Below are 22,612 nucleotides of genomic sequence, written 5' to 3' on the forward strand. Positions count from 1 at the left end.
ACTTGAAAATAGGCTCAAAATCACTTACAAATGGTTATAACTCCTCAATAAAGGCTCAAAACATTTTGCTGTTTTCGGCAAAGATATGAAATTTTATGTCATAAACAACTCTTCAGAACATAGTAGGCCGCTAAAACGCTAACATTTTAAGTTATCACAAAAAAGTGCTTTTTGGACCATTTTTGCAAAACTGGCGTATATCTCGAGTAGATTAAGAGCTACAAATTTGACGCCTTGGACCAACCTTCGTGAATTTTTCTCCTCTACAACTTTGCCCAAGACACCAAAGCCATACAACGTCATCCAACATAGTTAATTATGGTTGACACCCTGGAAGGTCGTCACCCTGTATGTCAATATCTTCAAAAGCTAGCCCTTATCAAGTACAACAACTCTTCCGAAGACACCATTTGGCTAGGACGTCAAATAAAAGAGTTATCAATTTATTCCACTTAATTTTGCCATTCCGAACACTGTGCAATGGCCACTCCGGGTGTGGCCAATCCTGTCAAAATGGTCATTTTCATCACCAGTATCAAAAACCATGAATTTTGATACCCATATTGCCCCAAGTCGTATGGTTCGATAAATGTCCCCCCGGTAGAACCTTCCCTCAGGGCCATGGCCACCCCGGTAGAACCTTCCCTCAGGGCCATGGCCACTCTGGGTGTGGCCAATCCTGTCAAAATAGCCATTTTCATTACCAGTATCAAAAACCATGAATTTTGATACCCATATTGCCTTAAGTCGTATGGTTCAATAAATGTCCCCCCCCTAGAACCTTCCCTCAGGGCCATGGCCACTACGGTTGTGGCCAATATCCTACCAGTTTGGTCCCAACCCCATTGCCTTGAATCATTCTGGTTTCCGAGTGACCGTTCTAACAATGTTCTTTAGAACAGAATTCCTCCCAAGTTGGTGCACAACCTGTGTCTTTCAATGTGTGTATGTGTGTGTGAGCAATAAAATTACCACCGTCGATCCGTCTCTGACGGATTTTCAGTCAGAACTAAATTGTTCAGAGGCTATCTGTTAGCTTATATAGTCCGCATGAAATGTGGCAACAATGGTGCAACATTCTCGCGTGACAGTTCCAAGAAAGCAGGAGACGAGGCAAAATTTGCACCATGTTGCCACATTTCATGCGGACTATATAAGCTAACAGATAGCCTCTGAACAATTTAGTTTTGACTGAAAATCCGTCAGAGACGGATCGACGGTGGTAATTTTATTGCTCACACACACATACACACATTGAAAGACACAGGTTGTGCACCAACTTGGGAGGAATTCTGTTCTAAAGAACATTGTTAGAACGGTCACTCGGAAACCAGAATGATTCAAGGCAATGGGGTTGGGACCAAACTGGTAGGATATTGGCCACACCCGGAGTGGCCATGGCCCGTAGGGAAGGTTCTACCGGGGGGACATTTATCGAACCATACGACTTGGGGCAATATGGGTATCAAAATTCATGGTTTTTGATACTGGTGATGAAAATGGCCATTTTGACAGGATTGGCCACACTCGGAGTGGCCATGGCCCTGAGGGAAGGTTCTACCGGGGGGACATTTATCGAACCATACGACTTGGGACAATATGGGTATCAAAATTCATGGTTTTTGATACTGGTGATGAAAATGGCCATTTTGACAGGATTGGCCACACCCGGAGTGGCCATGGCCCTGAGGGAAGGTTCTACCGGGGGGACATTTATCGAACCATACGACTTGGGACAATATGGGTAGTAAAATTCATGGTTTTTGATACTGGTGATGAAAATGGCCATTTTGACAGGATTGGCCACACCCGGAGTGGCCATGGCCCTGAGGGAAGGTTCTACCGGGGGGACATTTATCGAACCATACGACTTGGGACAATATGGGTAGTAAAATTCATGGTTTTTGATACTGGTGATTAAAATGCCCATTTTGACAGGATTGGCCACACCCGGAGTGGCCATGGCCCTGAGGGAAGGTTCTACCGAGGGGACATTTATCGAACCATACGACTTGGGACAATATGGGTATCAAAATTCATGGTTTTTGATACTGGTGATGAAAATGGCCATTTTGACAGGATTGGCCACACCCGAAGTGGCCATGGGCCTGAGGGAAGGTTCTACCGGGGGGACATTTATCGAACCATACGACTTGGGGCAATATGGGTATCAAAATTCATGGTTTTTGATACTGGTGATTAAAATGGCCATTTTGACAGGATTGGCCACACCCGGAGTGGCCATGGCCCGTAGGGAAGGTTCTACCGGGGGGACATTTATCGAACCATACGACTTGGGGCAATATGGGTATAAAAATTCATGGTTTTTGATACTGGTGATTAAAATGGCCATTTTGACAGGATTGGCCACACCCGGAGTGGCCATGGCCCTGAGGGAAGGTTCTATCGGGGGGACATTTATCGAACCATACGACTTGGGACAATATGGGTATCAAAATTCATGGTTTTTGATACTGGTGATGAAAATGGCCATTTTGACAGGATTGGCCACACCCGAAGTGGCCATGGGCCTGAGGGAAGGTTCTACCGGGGGGACATTTATCGAACCATACGACTTGGGGCAATATGGGTATCAAAATTCATGGTTTTTGATACTGGTGATTAAAATGGCCATTTTGACAGGATTGGCCACACCCGGAGTGGCCATGGCCCGTAGGGAAGGTTCTACCGGGGGGACATTTATCGAACCATACGACTTGGGGCAATATGGGTATCAAAATTCATGGTTTTTGATACTGGTGATTAAAATGGCCATTTTGACAGGATTGGCCACACCCGGAGTGGCCATGGCCCTGAGGGAAGGTTCTACCGGGGGAGATTTATCGAACCATACGACTTGGGACAATATGGGTATTAAAATTCATGGTTTTTGATACTTGTGATGAAAATGGCCATTTTGACAGGATTGGCCACACCCGGAGTGGCCATGGCCCGTAGGGAAGGTTCTACCGGGGGAACATTTATCGAACCATACGACTTGGGGCAATATGGGTATCAAAATTCATGGTTTTTGATACTGGTGATTAAAATGGCCATTTTGACAGGATTGGCCACACCCGGAGTGGCCATGGCCCGTAGGGAAGGTTCTACCGGGGGGACATTTATCGAACCATACGACTTGGGGCAATATGGGTATAAAAATTCATGGTTTTTGATACTGGTGATTAAAATGGCCATTTTGACAGGATTGGCCACACCCGGAGTGGCCATGGCCCTGAGGGAAGGTTCTATCGGGGGGACATTTATCGAACCATACGACTTGGGACAATATGGGTATCAAAATTCATGGTTTTTGATACTGGTGATGAAAATGGCCATTTTGACAGGATTGGCCACACCCGAAGTGGCCATGGGCCTGAGGGAAGGTTCTACCGGGGGGACATTTATCGAACCATACGACTTGGGGCAATATGGGTATCAAAATTCATGGTTTTTGATACTGGTGATTAAAATGGCCATTTTGACAGGATTGGCCACACCCGGAGTGGCCATGGCCCGTAGGGAAGGTTCTACCGGGGGGACATTTATCGAACCATACGACTTGGGGCAATATGGGTATCAAAATTCATGGTTTTTGATACTGGTGATTAAAATGGCCATTTTGACAGGATTGGCCACACCCGGAGTGGCCATGGCCCTGAGGGAAGGTTCTACCGGGGGAGATTTATCGAACCATACGACTTGGGACAATATGGGTATTAAAATTCATGGTTTTTGATACTTGTGATGAAAATGGCCATTTTGACAGGATTGGCCACACCCGGAGTGGCCATGGCCCGTAGGGAAGGTTCTACCGGGGGAACATTTATCGAACCATACGACTTGGGGCAATATGGGTATCAAAATTCATGGTTTTTGATACTGGTGATTAAAATGGCCATTTTGACAGGATTGGCCACACCCGGAGTGGCCATGGCCCGTAGGGAAGGTTCTACCGGGGGGACATTTATCGAACCATACGACTTGGGGCAATATGGGTATAAAAATTCATGGTTTTTGATACTGGTGATTAAAATGGCCATTTTGACAGGATTGGCCACACCCGGAGTGGCCATGGCCCTGAGGGAAGGTTCTATCGGGGGGACATTTATCGAACCATACGACTTGGGACAATATGGGTATCAAAATTCATGGTTTTTGATACTGGTGATGAAAATGGCCATTTTGACAGGATTGGCCACACCCGAAGTGGCCATGGCCCTGAGGGAAGGTTCTACCGGGGGGACATTTATCGAACCATACGACTTGGGGCAATATGGGTATAAAAATTCATGGTTTTTGATACTGGTGATTAAAATGGCCATTTTGACAGGATTGGCCACACCCGGAGTGGCCATGGCCTGTAGGAAAGGTTCTACCGGGGGGACATTTATCGAACCATACGACTTGGGGCAATATGGGTATCAAAATTCATGGTTTTTGATACTTGTGATGAAAATGGCCATTTTGACAGGATTGGCCACACCCGGAGTGGCCATGACCCTGAGAGAAGGTTCTACCGGGGGGACATTTATCGAACCATACGACTTGGGGCAATATGGGTATCAAAATTCATGGTTTTTGATACTGGTGATTAAAATGGCCATTTTTACAGGATTGGCCACACCCGGAGTGGCCATGGCTCTGAGGGAAGGTTCTACCGGGGGAGATTTATCGAACCATACGACTTGGGACAATATGGGTATCAAAATTCATGGTTTTTGATACTTGTGATGAAAATGGCCATTTTGACAGGATTGGCCACACCCGGAGTGGCCATGGCCCGTAGGGAAGGTTCTACCGGGGGGACATTTATCGAACCATACGACTTGGGGCAATATGGGTATCAAAATTCATGGTTTTTGATACTAGTGATTAAAATGGCCATTTTGACAGGATTGGCCACACCCGGAGTGGCCATGGCCCGTAGGGAAGGTTCTACCGGGGGGACATTTATCGAACCATACGACTTGGGGCAATATGGGTATCAAAATTCATGGTTTTTGATACTGGTGATTAAAATGGCCATTTTGACAGGATTGGCCACACCCGGAGTGGCCATGGCCCGTAGGGAAGGTTCTACCGGGGGGACATTTATCGAACCATACGACTTGGGACAATATGGGTATCAAAATTCATGGTTTTTGATACTGGTGATGAAAATGGCCATTTTGACAGGATTGGCCACACCCGAAGTGGCCATGGCCCTGAGGGAAGGTTCTACCGGGGGGACATTTATCGAACCATACGACTTGGGGCAATATGGGTATCAAAATTCATGGTTTTTGATACTGGTGATTAAAATGCCCATTTTGACAGGATTGGCCACACCCGGAGTGGCCATGGCCCTGAGGGAAGGTTCTACCGGGGGAGATTTATCGAACCATACGACTTGGGACAATATGGGTATCAAAATTCATGGTTTTTGATACTTGTGATGAAAATGGCCATTTTGACAGGATTGGCCACACCCGGAGTGGCCATGACCCTGAGAGAAGGTTTTACCGGTGCCATTGATTGAATAAATTTAATTAGAATTAATTATTCAGGATTACATAAATAGGCAAAGAATTAAAAAATATAAATAAAAATAGCATGATTTTTTGAGTTTTGTACAAAGTTCTTTGTCATATTGGTCATGTAGAACATAACCACCTGCACCTTTTTTGTTCATGTTCCTCAAAACTGATATTTGAATCTACCTTTGTTTCATTTATTTACATTTTTAAGGATTGAATTGTTTTTCATCGTTCAACTCATTAATTGCTTTTAAAAAAAATTATTTGAAATAGATCAGAATAAATTTTAACTATTAAATTTTTTTTGATTCAATTTGATTAAGTTTACGTATGAAAAGACAAAAATAAACTCAATTACTACGTAAAAAATGCAACATTTGATTACTAAAGCATGAAAAAAAAAGAGTTGGTTCTTTTTTTTTGTTATAAGGTTTCACACCTTGTTCTCAAGCTATTTATATTAATTGAAACTCTAAAAAAACTTATTGTGAAACAAAATTTCACAAAAAATAGAAACAATGATTTTTTTAGTTTTCTAGTTTTGTGTGTCATCTATGTTATTTTTTTTGTTTTTAGATCTAAGAACCAGCAAATAGACACATAATTTTTATATTTATCTTTAATAATTTTAGATATTAAACATTTCAACTGGTTTACCATGTAATTTTTAATGAAAGGTTTAAACTTGTATCTCATTTTTGTATCATTTTTGAAAGAAAAAGTTCTTCAAAACTTTTCCCCCCGCTCAACCCTGACCCAGTCTCCAACCACACCTTTACCCGCAGTGGCACGCTTCAAAAAGCGGAAAACCGGCTTTCCCACCGACAAGGCTGCAGTCCGTTTTGTTTACATGCGCGGTGTTGGAGGGAAAATTTTGTTTTGCAGCCGGTGTTGACGCCGGTTCCGTTTTTGCTGCTGCATCTAAAAAAAAAAACAGCTTGGTTCATATAGGTTCTAGCCACCTCATCGATTTGCGGTAGTTCTAGTCCAGTTCTGAACGGTGGCTGATCGCACCATCGTGAGTGACTTGGTGGCATTAATTAGTTGATAAGCTGAAAAAAAAACAACGATCGAAAAGTGCACCATTTTTGTTTGTGATAAAAGAAGAAAAAAGCGGTTTACCATGGATTTCGACCCAAGTGCGAATAATATCAGCGATTTTGCGATGGATTCGAAACCGGCCGTGATATTAGCTGTCCAGGATGGGTACCAGGACGTGAGCCTCGCGGCGGTTGTGGCCAGCTCTTGGCGAGCGATGGTAGAATTAGCTGCTGGTAAATGAAAATGGAGTTGTTATTGTTTGATAAGGGTTATCGATCAGACGGCAGGTGGCAATTGTCAATTTGTGCGTGATGTGAATGTGTGTAATCCCGAGCAGACGGAAATTACTTGGGAATAACATTTTTTGATACTTGAAAATACTAGGCCAATAACATTTTATGTTATTTATAACAGGATTTGTTATTCGTCGTAATGATTATTTTGTTATTGGATTGTTATTGTTATAACAGACTAATTACCCGAGCAGACGGAAATAACGAGGGCATAACATTTTTTGATATTTGAAAATACTGGGTCAATAACATTTTATGTTATTTATAACAAGATTTGTTATTCGTCGTTATGATTTTTTTGTTATTGGATTGTTATTGTAATAACAGACTAATAACAGTTTTAGTTATTCTTCGAACAAATCTTTGTTATTATTTTTTGTTATTTTAACAACTAATCCGATCATCCCAATAACATTTGGTGGTATTCGTCCATAACAAAAAACGTTATTTTAAAGTTGTTTTGGCTTTCAACCAAAATCAGACCAATAACAACTTTTGTTATGATAACATAAACTGTTATTGAACTATTATGCAGAAATGGATTTTGCAAGAATTTTCCATAACACTTTCTGTTATTTTAACAGTATTTGTTATTGAAATGGCATGAATTTAGTTATTACCGTCTGCCCGGGTACATTTTAAGTTATTCTTCGAACAAATCTATGTTATTATTTTTTGTTATTTCAACAACTAATCCGATCATCCCAATAACAGTTAGAAATATTATTCCATAACAATAAAAATGTTATTCCAAAATTGTTTTGGCTTTCAACCAATATCAGACCAATAACAAATTTGGTTATGATAACATAAACTGTTATTAAACTCTTATGCTAAAATGGAATTTTCAAGAAGATTCCATAACACTTTTTGTTATTTTAACAGTATTTGTTATTGAAATGGCATGAATTTAGTTATTATCGTCTGTTCGGGATTTAAAAAAATGGTTAAGTGACAGCAATAAACAAAAATATTTGTGAGCACATAATTTTTTTTCGCTGAAATAAAGTAAAGTTGAACCCGAAATTCCAGTAAACGAATCAGCAATTTAGATTTTACTGAATTTTCAGTTTGCCGGGACTCGTGGTGTAGGGGTAAGCGTGGTCGGCCTGGGTTCGATCCCAGAAGGTCCCGGTGGCATTTTTCGAGACGAGTTTTGTTTGCCCGAGCAGACGGAAATAACGTGGGAATAACATTTTTTGATACTTGAAAATACTTGGCCAATAACATTTTATGTTATTTATAACAGGATTTGTTATTCGTCGTAATGATTTTTTTGTTATAGGAATGCCAAACAAGTTCTTCTAAAAGAGGAGTTAGAGCGGATGCATGTCTGGTTGGAGGTATTCTTCCATAACAAAAAATGTTATTCCAAAGTTGTTTTGGCTTTCAACCAATATCAGACCAATAACAAATTTTGTTATGATAACATTAATTGTTATTAAACTCTTATGCAAAAATTGTTTTTTCAAGAAGATTCCATAACACTTTCTGTTAATTTAACAGTATTTGTTATTGAAATAGCATGAATTTTGTTATTACCGTAAGCCCGGGTGATGCCGCCTTCCGTTGGACGGGGATGAAAATATTGGCCCCGGTCTAACCTAGAGGTTAGGTCGATAGCTCAGTCCAGGTGTAGGAGTCGTCTCAACGTCCTTACAACTTTTCATCGGTCTGATGGCCAAGTGGGATAAGGCGCCAGTCCATAATGTTGGTGCTGGGTTTGAGCCCCGTCGATTGCAACGTTTTTTTTGTGTTTGTAAAAATTGTACATGCAGTGTGTAATATTAAGTGTTTATTTTGACGAATGTGATGTGCATTCTTTTGCATGCGATTTTACCATCGGATTTTTTGCTGTGTAGTCAAGCTCCTAGTCGTCAGGAGTAGTCATTATGATCATGTTATCGATCAAGTCTACACTTGATCGATAACATGATCTAGCTAGAAAAGTCTGTCAGATGTGAAAGTATAGGGTCGTAGTGAAACGTTTCAAGTCGTCGTCAAAAGTCAGTCATAAGTTTACCGGAAACTTTATTGAGAGTCTTAGTTTGTCGCGGGAGAGATGTAGTATCCCTTGCTTGCAATACTTAGTAGTACCAGATGTAATGACAAAGTTGTCGGTAGGCGATACAAAACGATCTTGTCCAGAGTCGATCTCTTTCCCTGCCGACCGTCGTCGGGTCTAGTCGCAGCTTCTAACAACTCGTGGTGAATAAAAAAATATTCTTTCAACAGTGAGAGCGTGCGTTTCTTGTTCAAGTCCGAACATTTCAGTAATGTAAGCTTATTTAGATTTTTTTGAGTTTTTATAATAAATATTAAGAAGGTCTACATACTTTTTTTTATTCAAAATGTGAAGAACAAAATCAAAAATAGAATGAAAATATTATTTTTCATTAAATTGTTGATACTGCCAATGCAAATTTATTTCAACTTTTTTTGTCTCTACCACCACTTTTTAAATTTCCCCAAAACATCCATCAGTGCATTGCAAATGATTGAAAAAAACCTCTTTTTTTTGCATGTTCAAAAATGAAAGGGGTCGTACCGCCACTCCGTCACGAGATATCAAAAAATGGACCTCGGATTCATGATCAGGGACAAACGTTACCCCTTAGGACAAAGTTCGACAAAAATCGAAGAGGGGTCGGGGCTGTTTGCTGTTTGAGTTGGCGGAGATTTATCCATAGCGCGTTTCATTGGCATTGTTTTTTCAATTCGGTTTTATTGGTGAATTATCAATGTACAATTAGTTCTTTTGGAATACATAACAAAGTTTTGGAGTTCCTTTCAGCTGTGTGTTACATCATAATCCATTTTGGAACAATTGTTGCTTGTAGTTAAGGGGTTACCGAAAGTAAGAAAAAGATGAGAAAAAAAACTTACTAAAATTGCAAGGGAAAGGGGATAGAAATAGAGAAAGCTTAAAACTAGATCACAATTTTTTATCCTTTATAGATGTGCTTAATCATCAGCTCCCCGAGGGCCAGAAATTGCTCCGCCTTGTTACGGCAGGTCCGAAACCGCGTCATCATCTCCCCCGCGAGAGCAAAGAACTCCGGCAGGGTAAAGAGATCTTCCCCGGTGACTCCTTGCTGGGTCGCATCGCCGCTACCGGCAGCGACCACGCTTGCAAACGACCGCCCCCATCCAGGAGGGAACGCTGGGTTGTCCGCTCCATAGCGCGTTTATTTTTAGAAATTATCACACATTTTGAATTTTGGGATCACAGTTCGTAGGTTCATGTTGAGAAAACAGTACATTGATCACACTACACTTATCGTTATTCCGTCAACTTGTATGCAAGTTCCTAGCGTAGTACGGCATGCTTTAAAGTCTTTGAAATGTTTCGTCGATCGGATGAAATAATTCACTTTCAAAACTAATAGAGTAATCTACGTGCGTATGTATTGCGTGTACGTACACGAAAAAAAAGTGAGGTTAAATTTTGTCAGCCAGCAAAATCAAATGGTGCGCTAGTGTGCGTACGCAAAACGTCATAAAGCTCTATTAGAGTTGTGTTGCTAAACTTACAATTTCAGAGGATTTTTTAGAAACATTTCTTCGCACAAATTTAATCACACATGTCAGGCTGGCGTTTGGCGAAGAAGTATCATTCCCTGCCAAACTTTTAACTGACATGACATTAGAAAACATACCGATGAAACGTTTCAAGGAAATCCACCAAAATATTCAGATTAACAATATGCTTTAGACTTTTAAAAAGTAGGATTTCAACTCATTACTCATGATTAATGTTACTTCGCGTTACTAATTATTTGTTCATTATGCTTCTACAGCTTTTTGTAAATTTGTTTGTGTCGCACAGGATACCTGATTTCGATCGAGCTAATTGTATAACGATGGGCACCCTTTTCAACAAATCTGCCTGCTTTCATTCTGTGCAGAATTTCATTACAGCTCTTTGCTGACAATAACTGCATCAAACACAGCCGGACAGATTTAATTACATTTCTACCTCTTTCTGCCACTATTTGCAGACCCCCGTGCCAAAGAGCTGCCCCTGATGGCCGACCCGCTGCCCACGTGTGGCCTGATCATCTGTTACCTGCTTTGGGTCCTGCTGATCGGTCCGATGTACATGCGCGACCGGAAACCCATGGACCTGCGGCGTGTTATCATCTTCTACAACCTGTTCCAGGTGCTCCTCAGCGGGTACATGTTTTACGAGGTGAGGCTTTCCGTTTTACAGGGATTTTCGTGTTTGCATTTTGAATTTAATACCACCCTCAATGTATAATTGATTCCACAGCACTTGATGGCGGGATGGTTGCGAGGGTACAGCTTCTCGTGCCAAACGGTGGACTACGACGATGGACCCCTGTCCAGGAGGGTGAGTTGATTTTAATTCTTTTATGGTATAAACATAATTATATTTCTGTGAACTCTCTTTATCTCTCACCCTCCCCACAACAGATGTTCAACCTGTGCTACGTGTACTACCTGTCCAAGCTGACCGAGTTTGCGGACACGGTGTTCTTTGTGCTGCGGAAAAAGCAGTCCCAGATTACGGACCTGCACGTGTACCACCACTCGCTGACCCCGATGGAGGCCTGGATTCTGACCAAATTTATCGCCGGTAGGTGCACACACACACACACACACACACACACACACACACGCGCGCAGCAACAATTTGTACAAATTGAATGATTGATTGGATAAGCTAAATGTTGATTTGAACATGCAAATAGGGTATATTATCCATTAGTGGACCCCTTCCCTATAGTGGACCCTTTGATGGTTTTTTGCCTCAAAAGTACATTTAAAGCATGATTTTTTGCGTTTATAATGCAGAATATTGATATTTTTAATAAAAACTTGGTCTTGTTACATTTATTTGTATGATTTATAATGCTAAATTGAGAAAAAAAAACGTAAAAATATAGCAGGTGACATTTTTGAACCATCCTACTGTCATTTCGCTAAGATTTTTTTTTGAGATTTGATTTATTTTATATCGATGCAATGATTTAATTTACTTTATCATGTTTATTTAATCGAAAAATGAATACACATTCTCATAAAAACATAAAATTCATCCAAATATTAACATTTATTAGTGAAATTCAAGGGTCCATTATAGGTAAGCCAAAAATAATAAATTCCTATTATGGACCCCTCCATTTTGAACTGTCAAAAGCATTCGAAGCGAGGTAAACAATGTGCATTTAGTTTGAAGTGGATCAACATCTGGACAATCGCCGGACCTTGTCACGCCGGAAATATGGGAAAAGTGGACAAATCTAAGCGCTACTCGGAGCATGACATTACCCAATGTCTTTCCGAGATCAAAAACCGGGTTCCTATGAAAACGGCTTGCCGGAAGTACAACATTCCGCGCTCAACGATCAAGTTCCGGCTGAGCTCAGTATGGTCCGGGAAGACAACGAAGGGCCCTCACACAGTGCTGACCGCCGCTGAGGAAACGGAGATCGTAAACTGGATTTCCCGGATGGCCCGGAAGGGTTTCCCGCTAACGAAAGAACGGCTGGTCACGACGGTTCAGACGTTCCTTGCGGCCAATCCGCGTCCAAAACAGATGAAAGCTGGTAATTATGCGGCAAATTTTTGTTCGTTTTTTTATTGTTAAAACGGTTTTTTTTTTGCAGGGTACAAATGGTACCGCGGGTTTCTCCGCCGGCATCCGGAAATCTCAGTGCGGAAGCCGGAAAAAGTGTCGTCCGCTGCGGCGACGGTCGAGCCGGAAGATATCCGCCGATGGCATAGGATGGTCGGAGCGAATCTTGAGGAGGAGGGGTATGCGGAGATCCTGAAAGATCCATCCCGTTTGTTCAATGGCGATGAGTTTGGGCTCGTTCTGGATCCGGAAACGAAGGCGGTACTGGTGCCGAAGAAGACCAAAAATGCGTACCAGATCGACACCGGCTCAAAAAAGAGCATCACCGTCCTGAATTCGTACTCTGCGACCGGACAAGCAGTTCCTCCATGTGTCATATTGCCCTACAAACGGATCCCAGCAGAAGTGACAAAGAGTTTTCCGGCGGACTGGGGAGTTGGAAAGACCGAAAGTGGGTGGATGACCACGGAAGCGTTCTTGGGGTACATCAAAAAGGTTTTTCATCCTTTCTTGGTTCAGGAGAACATTCAGCTTCCGGTCATTTTTTTCGTCGACGGTCATAAGAGCCACACTGCTTTTTAGACGGCGGAAGAGTGCACAAAGCTTGGCATCATCTTGGTGTGCCTTTACGCCAACTGCACGCACATAATCCAGCCTGCAGACGTTGCCATTTATCGCGGGTTGAAGGCCGGATGGACGAAGCAAGTGCGGATTTGGCAAGCTCGCAATCCAGGTATAAGTTAAAATGTTTAAATTTGGCCAATCGTTATTTATGTTGTTCTTCTGACATTTCAGGAAAGACCGTCCGTCTCCAAGATTTCGGCGGATTGCTTGCGAAGGCAATTGACTGCTCGTTCAAGCCCGAATTCGCAATAAACGGATTCCGAGCTTGCGGCCTGTATCCCTTCGACGAAACGGCAATCGATTTTTCCAAGTGCATTGCTGGGAAAAAGAACAAGCCGAAATCTGGTGGTTCAGTAACTTGTCCGCCGCCCGTTTCGGACACTGTTCCCGTACCACGTGACCTGTTGAAGGAATTCGTTGATAAGATCAACCCATCGCAAGCCGCGTTGTACCGTGCAGTTGAACCTGATTTCTTCGATGAGGATGCCGAGAAAATCGTGTGTTCGCTGTACAAAAACGTGCTGCAGAGTCTAGATCAACGCGAGTTTCAGGGCATGAATGATGAAGCGGATTCAGACGACGACGAGGAGGACGTAATCGCGGACAGAGCAGATGACTACTTCATGAAAGAAGAGTTCTTGGATGAGTTAGTTTAAGCTAAAGTGATAGTTTATATCGATATCTTATTTGAAATAATTTCTTTACAGTTTTGGTGAAATCGCGAAAGAGGACAACGCGAGTTACGGGGACGATAGCGAGGCCAAAAGCGAGGCCGACGGTGATGCACCTGGCAACGGCCGCGACTATGGTCTCGGCGACGACGCTGACGTAGCTGCCTGCAATGGGTTCGATGATGACTCCGGTGATGGCTCCGGTGATGGCCCCGGTGATGGCCCCGGTGTCGACGCTGACGTCGCTGCTTGCAATGGCCCCGGCGTTGACTTCGGCGATGGCCCCGGCGACAAAGCTGGCGAAGCTGATGGCGGCGCACAGCACCATGAAGTGAATGAACAGCACACTCGACCGGATGCGTACCTACAGGACCATCAGCAAGAATTGTACGACCCATCGGAATCAGAAAACATCGAGAACATGGACCAAGCTCAAGATCAAAGCATTTTGAGTTTTTTGAGCGAGCCTAGTACGCCCAAGAAGAAAACAAACCGGAAGTACAAGAAGCCCAAAAGCCCCCCTGTGTTGACCTCACGCAAGCGCGTTGAGCTTCATCGCAAGATCGCGGAAGAAAAAGCCGAAAAGGAGCAGCTGAAGGAACAGAAACGGAAGGACAAAGCCAAGCTCGCCGAGGAAAAGAAGCTTCAATTGATCGACAAAGCTTCGAAACGCCTGGAGCGTTTGAAGAACGAACTGAAGGAAATCAATTCCTAAACCCTGACTGATTTTATATGTTTGTTTCTAACTCACAATTTGAGTTAATTGATGATTGATTTGATTGATTTTTTCATTACCATTGACTTTCTATAACCATACATATTACAGCTCGGTGAGCAAAGAATAAAACATTGTTTGTAACAAACTAAAATGAGTTTTAATTTATTTCATAAAAAATTGATTTATTTTGGCAAACAATATGCTGTTCCCAGCAACGATGACTATTGCAAGATGATTCTTACCCCATAAAGGTTAAACTAGCTTCACGCTCACTTGACTGGATCAAAAATAGACAGATTATACTGCCCTTCAACTCAAGCCCATGGGGTGAATCGGGACAATATTTTGAAGCACATACTAAATTTGAAACGGTGCGTAAAATCTTTAATATGAGAAACCAACATTTTCATTTAAAATTGTGAACAAGAACTAGTTAAAATAGCTGTCCCCATTCACCCCATGCATACCAATTCGCTCGTTGTGTCTCGATTCACTCTAGTTTATGGAATATTCGTTTTAGTATTTGTTTTATTCTAAACATATTTCATTTTATGAAGGAAAATATAATTTTCCTATTATGGACCCGGGTCCACTAAACGTTTAGTGGACCCGGGTCCACTATAGGAAAAGAGGGTCCATAATAGGTCAGTTGAAAAAAAAAATTCAACTTTGGATTGTTAAGCACAAAAGCAATTAATCCATCCAACCTACGGTAAATAATGATCATAAAAGCATATATTTTCATAATGTTATGCCCCAGGTATCAAAAAAATGATTTTAATATTGAAAAATGACGAAAAATGCTTGTCGCGTCTACTAGGGTGTCCACTATTGGTTAACGTACCCTATTGTTGTAAAACATCAAACAAGGTTTCCACAACAAGCACCTCGAACAGTTTCATACGATAACGTTACCCAGTTACCGTAGACCCAGATACCAATTAAAGTTTATTGGATTTTTTGGATTGGATAGCAAATTATTTTATGTTCGATTCAATGATTTCCCCCTTGGCGGATTGAAATGGATTAATGGCATAAAAATACCGATCAGGCGGCAATGGCATCTCGATAGCGAAAAGAATGATTTTTGTTGTTGAATTGGTCTGATATTAAGGCCTGTAACGGATACGGGTGCTGGAATAACATTAAAAAATCCATCCGCTTTAACGACCCCCAGAATTCCCTTCCCATTACTAAGCAATTGGTGTTGGTGGTGTTGGTCCGAGTCGGGAATTGAACCCCGATCTACCGCTTACTAGGCGGAAGCGTTGCCCACTAGGCTACGGGGCTCTTTTCAAACTTTGGAGTCAAATTTATTACAATTCATTATCAATCGAAATGTAAACCAACTAAAATTAACACATCATTATTTCAAACTGTACCAAAAGCTATGTTTGAATAAAAAAAAGTCGTGTCTTAAAAGCATCACAAAATTATTAATAAAAAAAATAACAATTATGCTGAGTCAAAATTTTGCAAAAAATGTACATAAGAGCCCATAAATGCAATTTTCAAAGTGTCTCATTCGTTTTAAAATAGATGAATATTATTTAAACAATTTGAAATACATTTTACAGGATATGTCTGAAATAAAAATTTCTGTTTTCAGAATTGTTTTTTGCCTCTGAGTAATTAGAACAAAATTAACCTTCCACCGCCAAAATTTTTTTTTCTAAATTTTTAATTTTTTCCGTGTCTGAGGTCATTTTGAGCAACTTGTGTTCTATGAAAAACTTTACTTCTCTTGTTTTAAGTTTTTCTTGTTTCATTTTCAGTATTTTAATATGCATTTATCTTGTTTAGTTTATGTTTGTTTTGGTAGTATTTGGCCTATTCTACCACCTTCTATCGTTAGGTTTGCCTATCTAATTTTGTCATGTTTTTACAGTCACTTTTTCAATTTTTTGCTTGTTTTTCACATTTTCTGCTATAGAATGGCACCATTATCATTTAAATTGTAAAAAAAATGCGTAGAGGCATAGTCTGGGTAACTAAAAAAATTATTGCATACTTCTTTTTACTTAAAATATATGAAATGTTAGTAAAAAAAAACTTTACTTAATCCACCTTTAGGTGGTTTGTGCCTTCCTCACATTCATATAGTGATTACACTACACAGTCTCAAAAAAGTGTATGACACTTATTTTTATCAGAATAACACACATAACAATAATTTTTATCAAAATATCTGTGATCCGGCCTCAAAATGTGTATTAAAACAAGAAGGACTTATAACTTTTGATAGGGTTGTCAGATTTTCAATCTTTTGGACTCTTTGGAAAGAACTCTTGATTATCCATCCAACGATAGGTCGCATGGTAGATCCGGACAAAGTTTTCATCAAAATTTGTGAGATCCGGCCTATGAAAAGTGTATAAACAACACTTACGTGGTTTTAACTTTTGATAGGGTTGTCATTTCTTCAACGTTTTGGACTCGTTGGAAAGGTCTTTAAAATACCTTTCTAAAAATGTATAGCATGACGGGTATTCTTACAAAAACCATCCTTTTTCAAATCTTTCGAAGTTTGGCTCAAATCGTTTTTTTAGCATAACTTTTGAAGTACTTTTCTAAACTTTATAATAATAACTCGGGTCTTGTGGGACCCCAAGACGAATCGAATGAGCCCAAAACGGTCCAAATCGGTTCAGCCAGTCCGAAGATAATCCGTGTGCATATTTTTCGGTGCACGGACTTACAGACATTCACACGCACAGACATTTGTTCAGAATTTGATTCTGAGTCGATAGGTATACGTGAAGGTGGGTCTACGAGGTCGAATAAAGAAGTTCATTTTTCGAGTGATTTTATAGCCTTTTCTTATTGAGGTGAAAAAGGCAAAGCCAAAGTTGACCCCTCAAAAAAATATGTTTTAAAAAACATTGTCGTCTCATAAAACAAGCAAAACTTCCAACCCATAAATTTTAAGAGTTCTTCTTTGTCAATAAATTGGCTGAAAAATTGATTTTTGGCGATTTTTTTTTAAATCGAAGCCCTTCTAAAGGCGGGGTTGGGTTCTAGAGGGTTAAAGAGAGGAGAAGACTTTCGACTACACAAAGTTACCGGATTTCTATCCGTGTGGTAACGATGTTGATTGCTTCATCTCAATCTCTTGTGATTAATTGCCATTTTGGGAGATATTGACAGAAAAAAATAATCTAAAATCGTCCTGTCTCACTTGCGAGCACAAATCGGACGCGATCTCCATCTCGATCGAGTCGGTTAGCGAATGGCTCAGAGAGGACAATTGGGCTGCGTTGCTCTAAGCTGTTTAAAAACAGTCGGCGATCGACTAAGTTTTAATAATTGACATCAATGTTATCACAAACATTTTGATTTTTTTGTTTACACAACTTCAAAGACACTTTTGACAGCGATTTCCACCATGCCAAGTTCAAATTGACGGCAAACTGTGGTAGTGCAGGCCAAGTGAGCGCCGCACTGGTATTTAGGTTCGATTCTCTCCTCTCTGAGCATATTCGTTTGTGACTGTCGCCGACTGACGGAGTAGGGCGAGAAATTTACGAAGTATTGTAACGCGCTGTGTAAGGCAAATGACCAAATTGTTCGCATTTGGCGTATCGTGTTAGCCAACAAATGAATAGGGGGATGGCGTCGCTATTTTTAGACCATGTTTTCCACTTTTTCTCCATCGAAACCGACTACTTTATCGACTTCATTTTGCTGGGCGAGATAGGACGCCGTCTATTTTTAGACGATGACTCAGCACTTTTCCACTCTTGCACTTCAAAAAACCAGATGGCAGCACGATGTAACGCCACGTCCCTATGGTTGCTCGCTTCAAACGGCATGTTCATGGCGAGGGCCGAAAAAAAAAATTGATTAATAAAATGTAAAAGTTGAATTGTTGTCGAGTTTTTTTTAATATGAATATGATTTTGTATCAAATGAATTAATAGTTAGCTAGAACTTTATTATCAGTATTGATCCAGCATTTTTAAATTTTAATGCTTTCGCTCCGCAGGTGGCAACGCGACCTTCCCCAATATCATCAACAACTTTGTGCACGTGCTGATGTACTTTTACTACATGCTGTCGGCGATGGGACCCCGCTACCAGAAGTACCTTTGGTGGAAGAAGTACATGACCGAGGTGCAAATCGTAAGTGAATGCCGGGCGGAATACTCGAAGGGAATCGTAATCGAAGTTTGTTTTTTTTTTCTAGATCCAATTCATCCTGTGCATCGGCCACTGCATCAACGCCCTGGTCACCGGATGTCCCTTCCCGCGGTTCATCTCGACGCTGCTGCTCATCAACGCGTCCATCTTCCTGGCGCTGTTTATGAACTTTTACATCCATAGCTACAAACGAAGACCGAAGACCGTCGTGGTAGGTTCGACGGTGGAAAAGGTGGAAGAACTGGCCAAGGAAGCGCCGGTGGAGGCTAAAGAAGTCAACAACAATACCGTTGAGTCGGTCGAGCTGCTGGAAAAGCAGGAAAAATCCGAGGATGTTCCTGTGGAGGAATTGAAGCATGCTGAGGAAGTAAGTGAAGAGGAATCAATCATTGTGGAAGAACTGGTGGAGCCTGCCCTTCCGAAGGACGTTACGGAGGCAGTTGAAGGACTGCGTCAACGGATAGTTACGCTGGAGGAACTGATTCCAGAAGATCGGCCCAGCAGGGTCGAGGAGGTCACCAAGTAAACCAGACATAGATAGGGCAATTAGCTTTATGGTATTAAATTAGGTGCAATCATGACAAATAAGAGACCGAACGAGGTAATTTAGATTCTAGCGTAGATTCCTAAAAGTGGGGTCGAGTTCAAGAGCCAATTGAACTGTTTGCATTAGTAAAAACATGGTTCAAAATCGTCCGCCAAGCTGCCTCACAGCTTCACCCAACATAGCGAAATGCTTCTCCTAAGTAAGCTCAACTTTTCCATAATTCACTTAGGAAAATCTAGTCTGTAACAGCTGTTTTTTTAAAATTTTTTGCTCAAAGAACCAAGTAGAGAAGTAAAAAACTGAATTGCTCAAACCTTTTCCCCTGAATTCGAACGCCTCCGAACCAGATTTAAAACGCTTCCATCTGTGGCGGTTTTCCCATCCGGGGAAAATGTGCCCCCTAGATTGGCCGTTCCCAAACATCCTTCGCCGCCAGGCGCGAAGGTCGAAAGCAATTGTGGCGTTTTTCAGTTTGGCACGGGGGCTTTTAAAAAGTGTGTCTATTTTCGCGATTTTTTTTCCTTTTCTTTAGCTGGCTATTCTAGTGTGTAAGACCACGTGACTGAACTTGGCAGGTCAGAGTAGTGAATTTAAGGATTTAGAGTCAGGTTGTTGCGGTTGATAGTGGAAACCTTGCTCAACTGCCACGATAAGCTATTTGTAAATGAATGGATTGCTAATAAAAAGAAAAATTAAAATACATTTTTTATTATTCCATTGAAATGCCCTTCTTAGATGCGATGAATGAGAACCCATCAGATGCTTCGTGAGAAACATTAAAATGGTTTCAAATGCGTCTGTCATATCCAGGCCCGTGATACTGACGTAGCTTGCTAAAGCCGCCACCAAATGTTTGGTGGCGCTGTTTCGGAAATAACATTTCAGAGGGTCACAAATCAAAATATAATAAATCTTATTTTTATTTTTTTTGGAAAACAAATCCTCAGAATGATTCTTTTCATTAAAATATTGCAAACTTTGCACCAAATTCTCCATCCTTGCAAATAATATCTGCACACCAAATATTTGCACACTTGAAAACCTACCCCTTGCCTATAGTGGTGCGTGTCTCGACTGAGCTTTGATGCTTTCGGACACTTTAGAACAGTTTCAGACAGGGGAGTGTGTCTTAGACAGTTTTTTTTTCTGCTGTAGTTTGAGGTGTGCACTTTTGTATAGAGCTTTCCACAAGTTGCACGATGTGTGTGTGTGTGTGTGGTCCAATCCAATACCCGCTAACCGGTAGCGAAATTATGGGAAAGTATAATTTGTATCAAACTGTGTACATGCCGAATGCTGATACAGCTTATCTCAGTCCCGGGTATTAGGTGGTGATAGCCCTCGCGCTGCTTCCAACGACCCATTTCAGAATGACAGAGCTCCTTGCGGTCCAATTCCGAGGTCGCTGGGCATTGTTCGGCCCCGCCTAAACATAGAAGCAAGCATCTGAAGGAAACTCGATCTATATTTAGACTTCCAATCCCCTCAGGCAAATCAGGGATCAGCGCGTATTTAATAATATGAGAAGAAGAGATAACATGTTTCAACACTACGGATCAATTCACTGCTAGAGTGTAAACCTTCTGATGGCCGACTGCTTAGCGTCCCAGACCACCACCAATCCAAAGGTGTGAGTTCGAATCCCACCTGATTCATTTTAGTTTTTATTCATATTCAAATTCCTGATTCCAAATTTCAAAGGTACCGACCGGGATTTGATCCCTGAACCTTCTGCTTGGGAGATAGAAGCCGTAACCATTAAGCCACGGAGCCGGTTGAAAGGGATGTGGTTCTCTGTATGGCTTTTTGCGAGATGAGAGCAGAGGAAAACAATCATCTCAACGTTTCCACTTTACCCGGGCTAACGGCCGGCAGTTCCAGTTCACGATGATTTCTCTTCATATGTTAAAAACCACTTATGATTTTGGCACATATTCCGTTTGTCAGCGTTTCCTGTCATTACTGGCGGGAAAAATCTACGTGGAATCAGCTGTGCAGACCTCATGTATGACAGGAATGCAGGTTGAGCGACTCCCACGGGCAGCTTTCCACAAGTTGCACGATTGTCTAAAAATCGCTGCAATCTGCAATAAACCACCAACAAGCTTCCCAGCAGGTGTCTTTTTCAAATCCTCTGAAATGTCTTCCGCAAATTCTTATTTGGCCAATGAATCAACCATGTTGTTGGGAAACCTTAAGAGCGAGTCCATGAACAGGGAATAGCCCATTGTTAGGGACGTTGTGGAGCTCACCAATCTGCCTAAAATTCAGGGGTTGTTTGAACTTATATATATAAAATCTGGGCTAAATATGAGCACTCTAGCTCAATGGGAAGTGGAACAAATCTGGACAAAACTTTTGAACTTTTAAATACATAAAAAAATGAAAATATCTGCAACTAAGGCAAATTTCGATTGAGTCTCAAAATTCTTAAACAGGACTTAAAAATGCTACCAAATGAAGTTGAAGCATCCTAATTGTTCAATTACAAGCATTACAGTTAAAAAAAATTGCAATTTTCGACATTTCGATTGGGAGCTCATTGGCGACATGTAAGAATTAAAAAGTTGATTTTCATCCATTTATGCCTACTCTTTAAAAATTAAATTCAAAAAAATAAGAATCTGCTCTTATCGGTTGACATTGTATTGTTGGATATGAACCTAATTTCCAATAAATGTGAATCGGCGATTTTTTTAAATTTTAGTTTAGTAAAGAGTATAAATGGATAAATATCAATATTTTAATACATGTTATTCTGAAATTGGCTTAGGAACTTGAATTTGATAAATCCATCTCTAAAAAATGGGATATCCGAGCAAAAATTTCCACCTGAAACAATTCATCGTAACATTAAGTTTAAAGCTAGATAATACTCAAATCATCATGCACTGAAAGCCCAACCATGGTTATTGCTACCAAATTGTGGAGTTAAATTGAGGCACGCACCGATGTATTTTGCTAAAAACAAACCGTACAAACTTGATTTGAATAAATTACGTTGTCAATTTTATGATGTCTAGTAGTGCATAGAAATTATAACCCTCCAATACAGAAAAGATGATCATGATTTAGTATCAAGTTTAGTATTCACTACCCTACAGTTTCGAGGAAGCATTGTACATTTTACCACATTTGCGTTTACAAGAAAGCATGTTTTTGAGTCAAACAAACCAACTTCTATGGTACCCCGTGGTTTGAATGTGTTGGTAAATTTTCGACCAGAAAGACTTCTATGAATAGCTGTTTTTAGACATAATAGTTCAAATCTAGAAACTAATTTTGTTGTTTTGTGTCTATTCTAACTGAAACCTTTAAAAAAAATCTTCAAATATTGTGCAAAAACATTGCTAAAATCACTTCTCACTTCACCCCATGTGTCCCGATTGCCCCGGATAATGATACACATTTAATTTCATTTTAACTAACAAAACAATACTAAAGAAAAAAAATATTT

The 22,612-nt window shown here is 40.9% G+C and overlaps 2 protein-coding genes across 3 annotated transcripts in view; both read left to right on the forward strand.

The window, feature by feature from the left end:
• LOC120429045 (elongation of very long chain fatty acids protein 7-like) overlaps window positions 1-22,612 on the forward strand; it is a 113,172-nt gene that overhangs the window by 47,984 nt on the left and 42,576 nt on the right. Inside the window, exons 2-6 of one of the 2 annotated variants that reach the window (XM_039587536.2) lie at window positions 10,855-11,045; window positions 11,127-11,207; window positions 11,291-11,453; window positions 18,454-18,590; window positions 18,655-19,840. The exons of the other annotated variant lie outside the window; for it this stretch is intronic. Of the exons in view, the coding sequence (XP_039443470.1) occupies window positions 10,855-11,045; window positions 11,127-11,207; window positions 11,291-11,453; window positions 18,454-18,590; window positions 18,655-19,134 (1,052 nt within the window). The 3' untranslated portion in view covers window positions 19,135-19,840. Of the gene's footprint in view, window positions 1-10,854; window positions 11,046-11,126; window positions 11,208-11,290; window positions 11,454-18,453; window positions 18,591-18,654; window positions 19,841-22,612 lie in introns of those variants that run through there. 2 annotated transcript variants of the gene reach the window in all.
• On the forward strand, window positions 13,148-14,948 carry LOC120423656 (uncharacterized). The gene is made up of 2 exons (XM_052710465.1): window positions 13,148-13,725; window positions 13,787-14,948. The coding sequence occupies exons 1-2, from the start codon at window positions 13,148-13,150 to the stop codon at window positions 14,463-14,465; spliced, it is 1,257 nt and encodes a 418-aa protein (XP_052566425.1). The 3' UTR covers window positions 14,466-14,948.

This window comes from Culex pipiens, chromosome 3 (assembly GCF_016801865.2).
Source record: "Culex pipiens pallens isolate TS chromosome 3, TS_CPP_V2, whole genome shotgun sequence".
NCBI classification, from domain to species: domain Eukaryota; kingdom Metazoa; phylum Arthropoda; class Insecta; order Diptera; family Culicidae; genus Culex; species Culex pipiens.

Bases quoted from the DNA above. Each gene is read 5' to 3' on its own strand.
- LOC120423656 (XM_052710465.1), top strand. From the start codon at position 13,148: ATGGACGAAGCAAGTGCGGATTTGGCAAGCTCGCAATCCAGGTATAAG. The intron at 13,726-13,786 runs GTTAGTTTAAGC...ATTTCTTTACAG, and splicing joins AAAGAAGAGTTCTTGGATGA to TTTTGGTGAAATCGCGAAAG.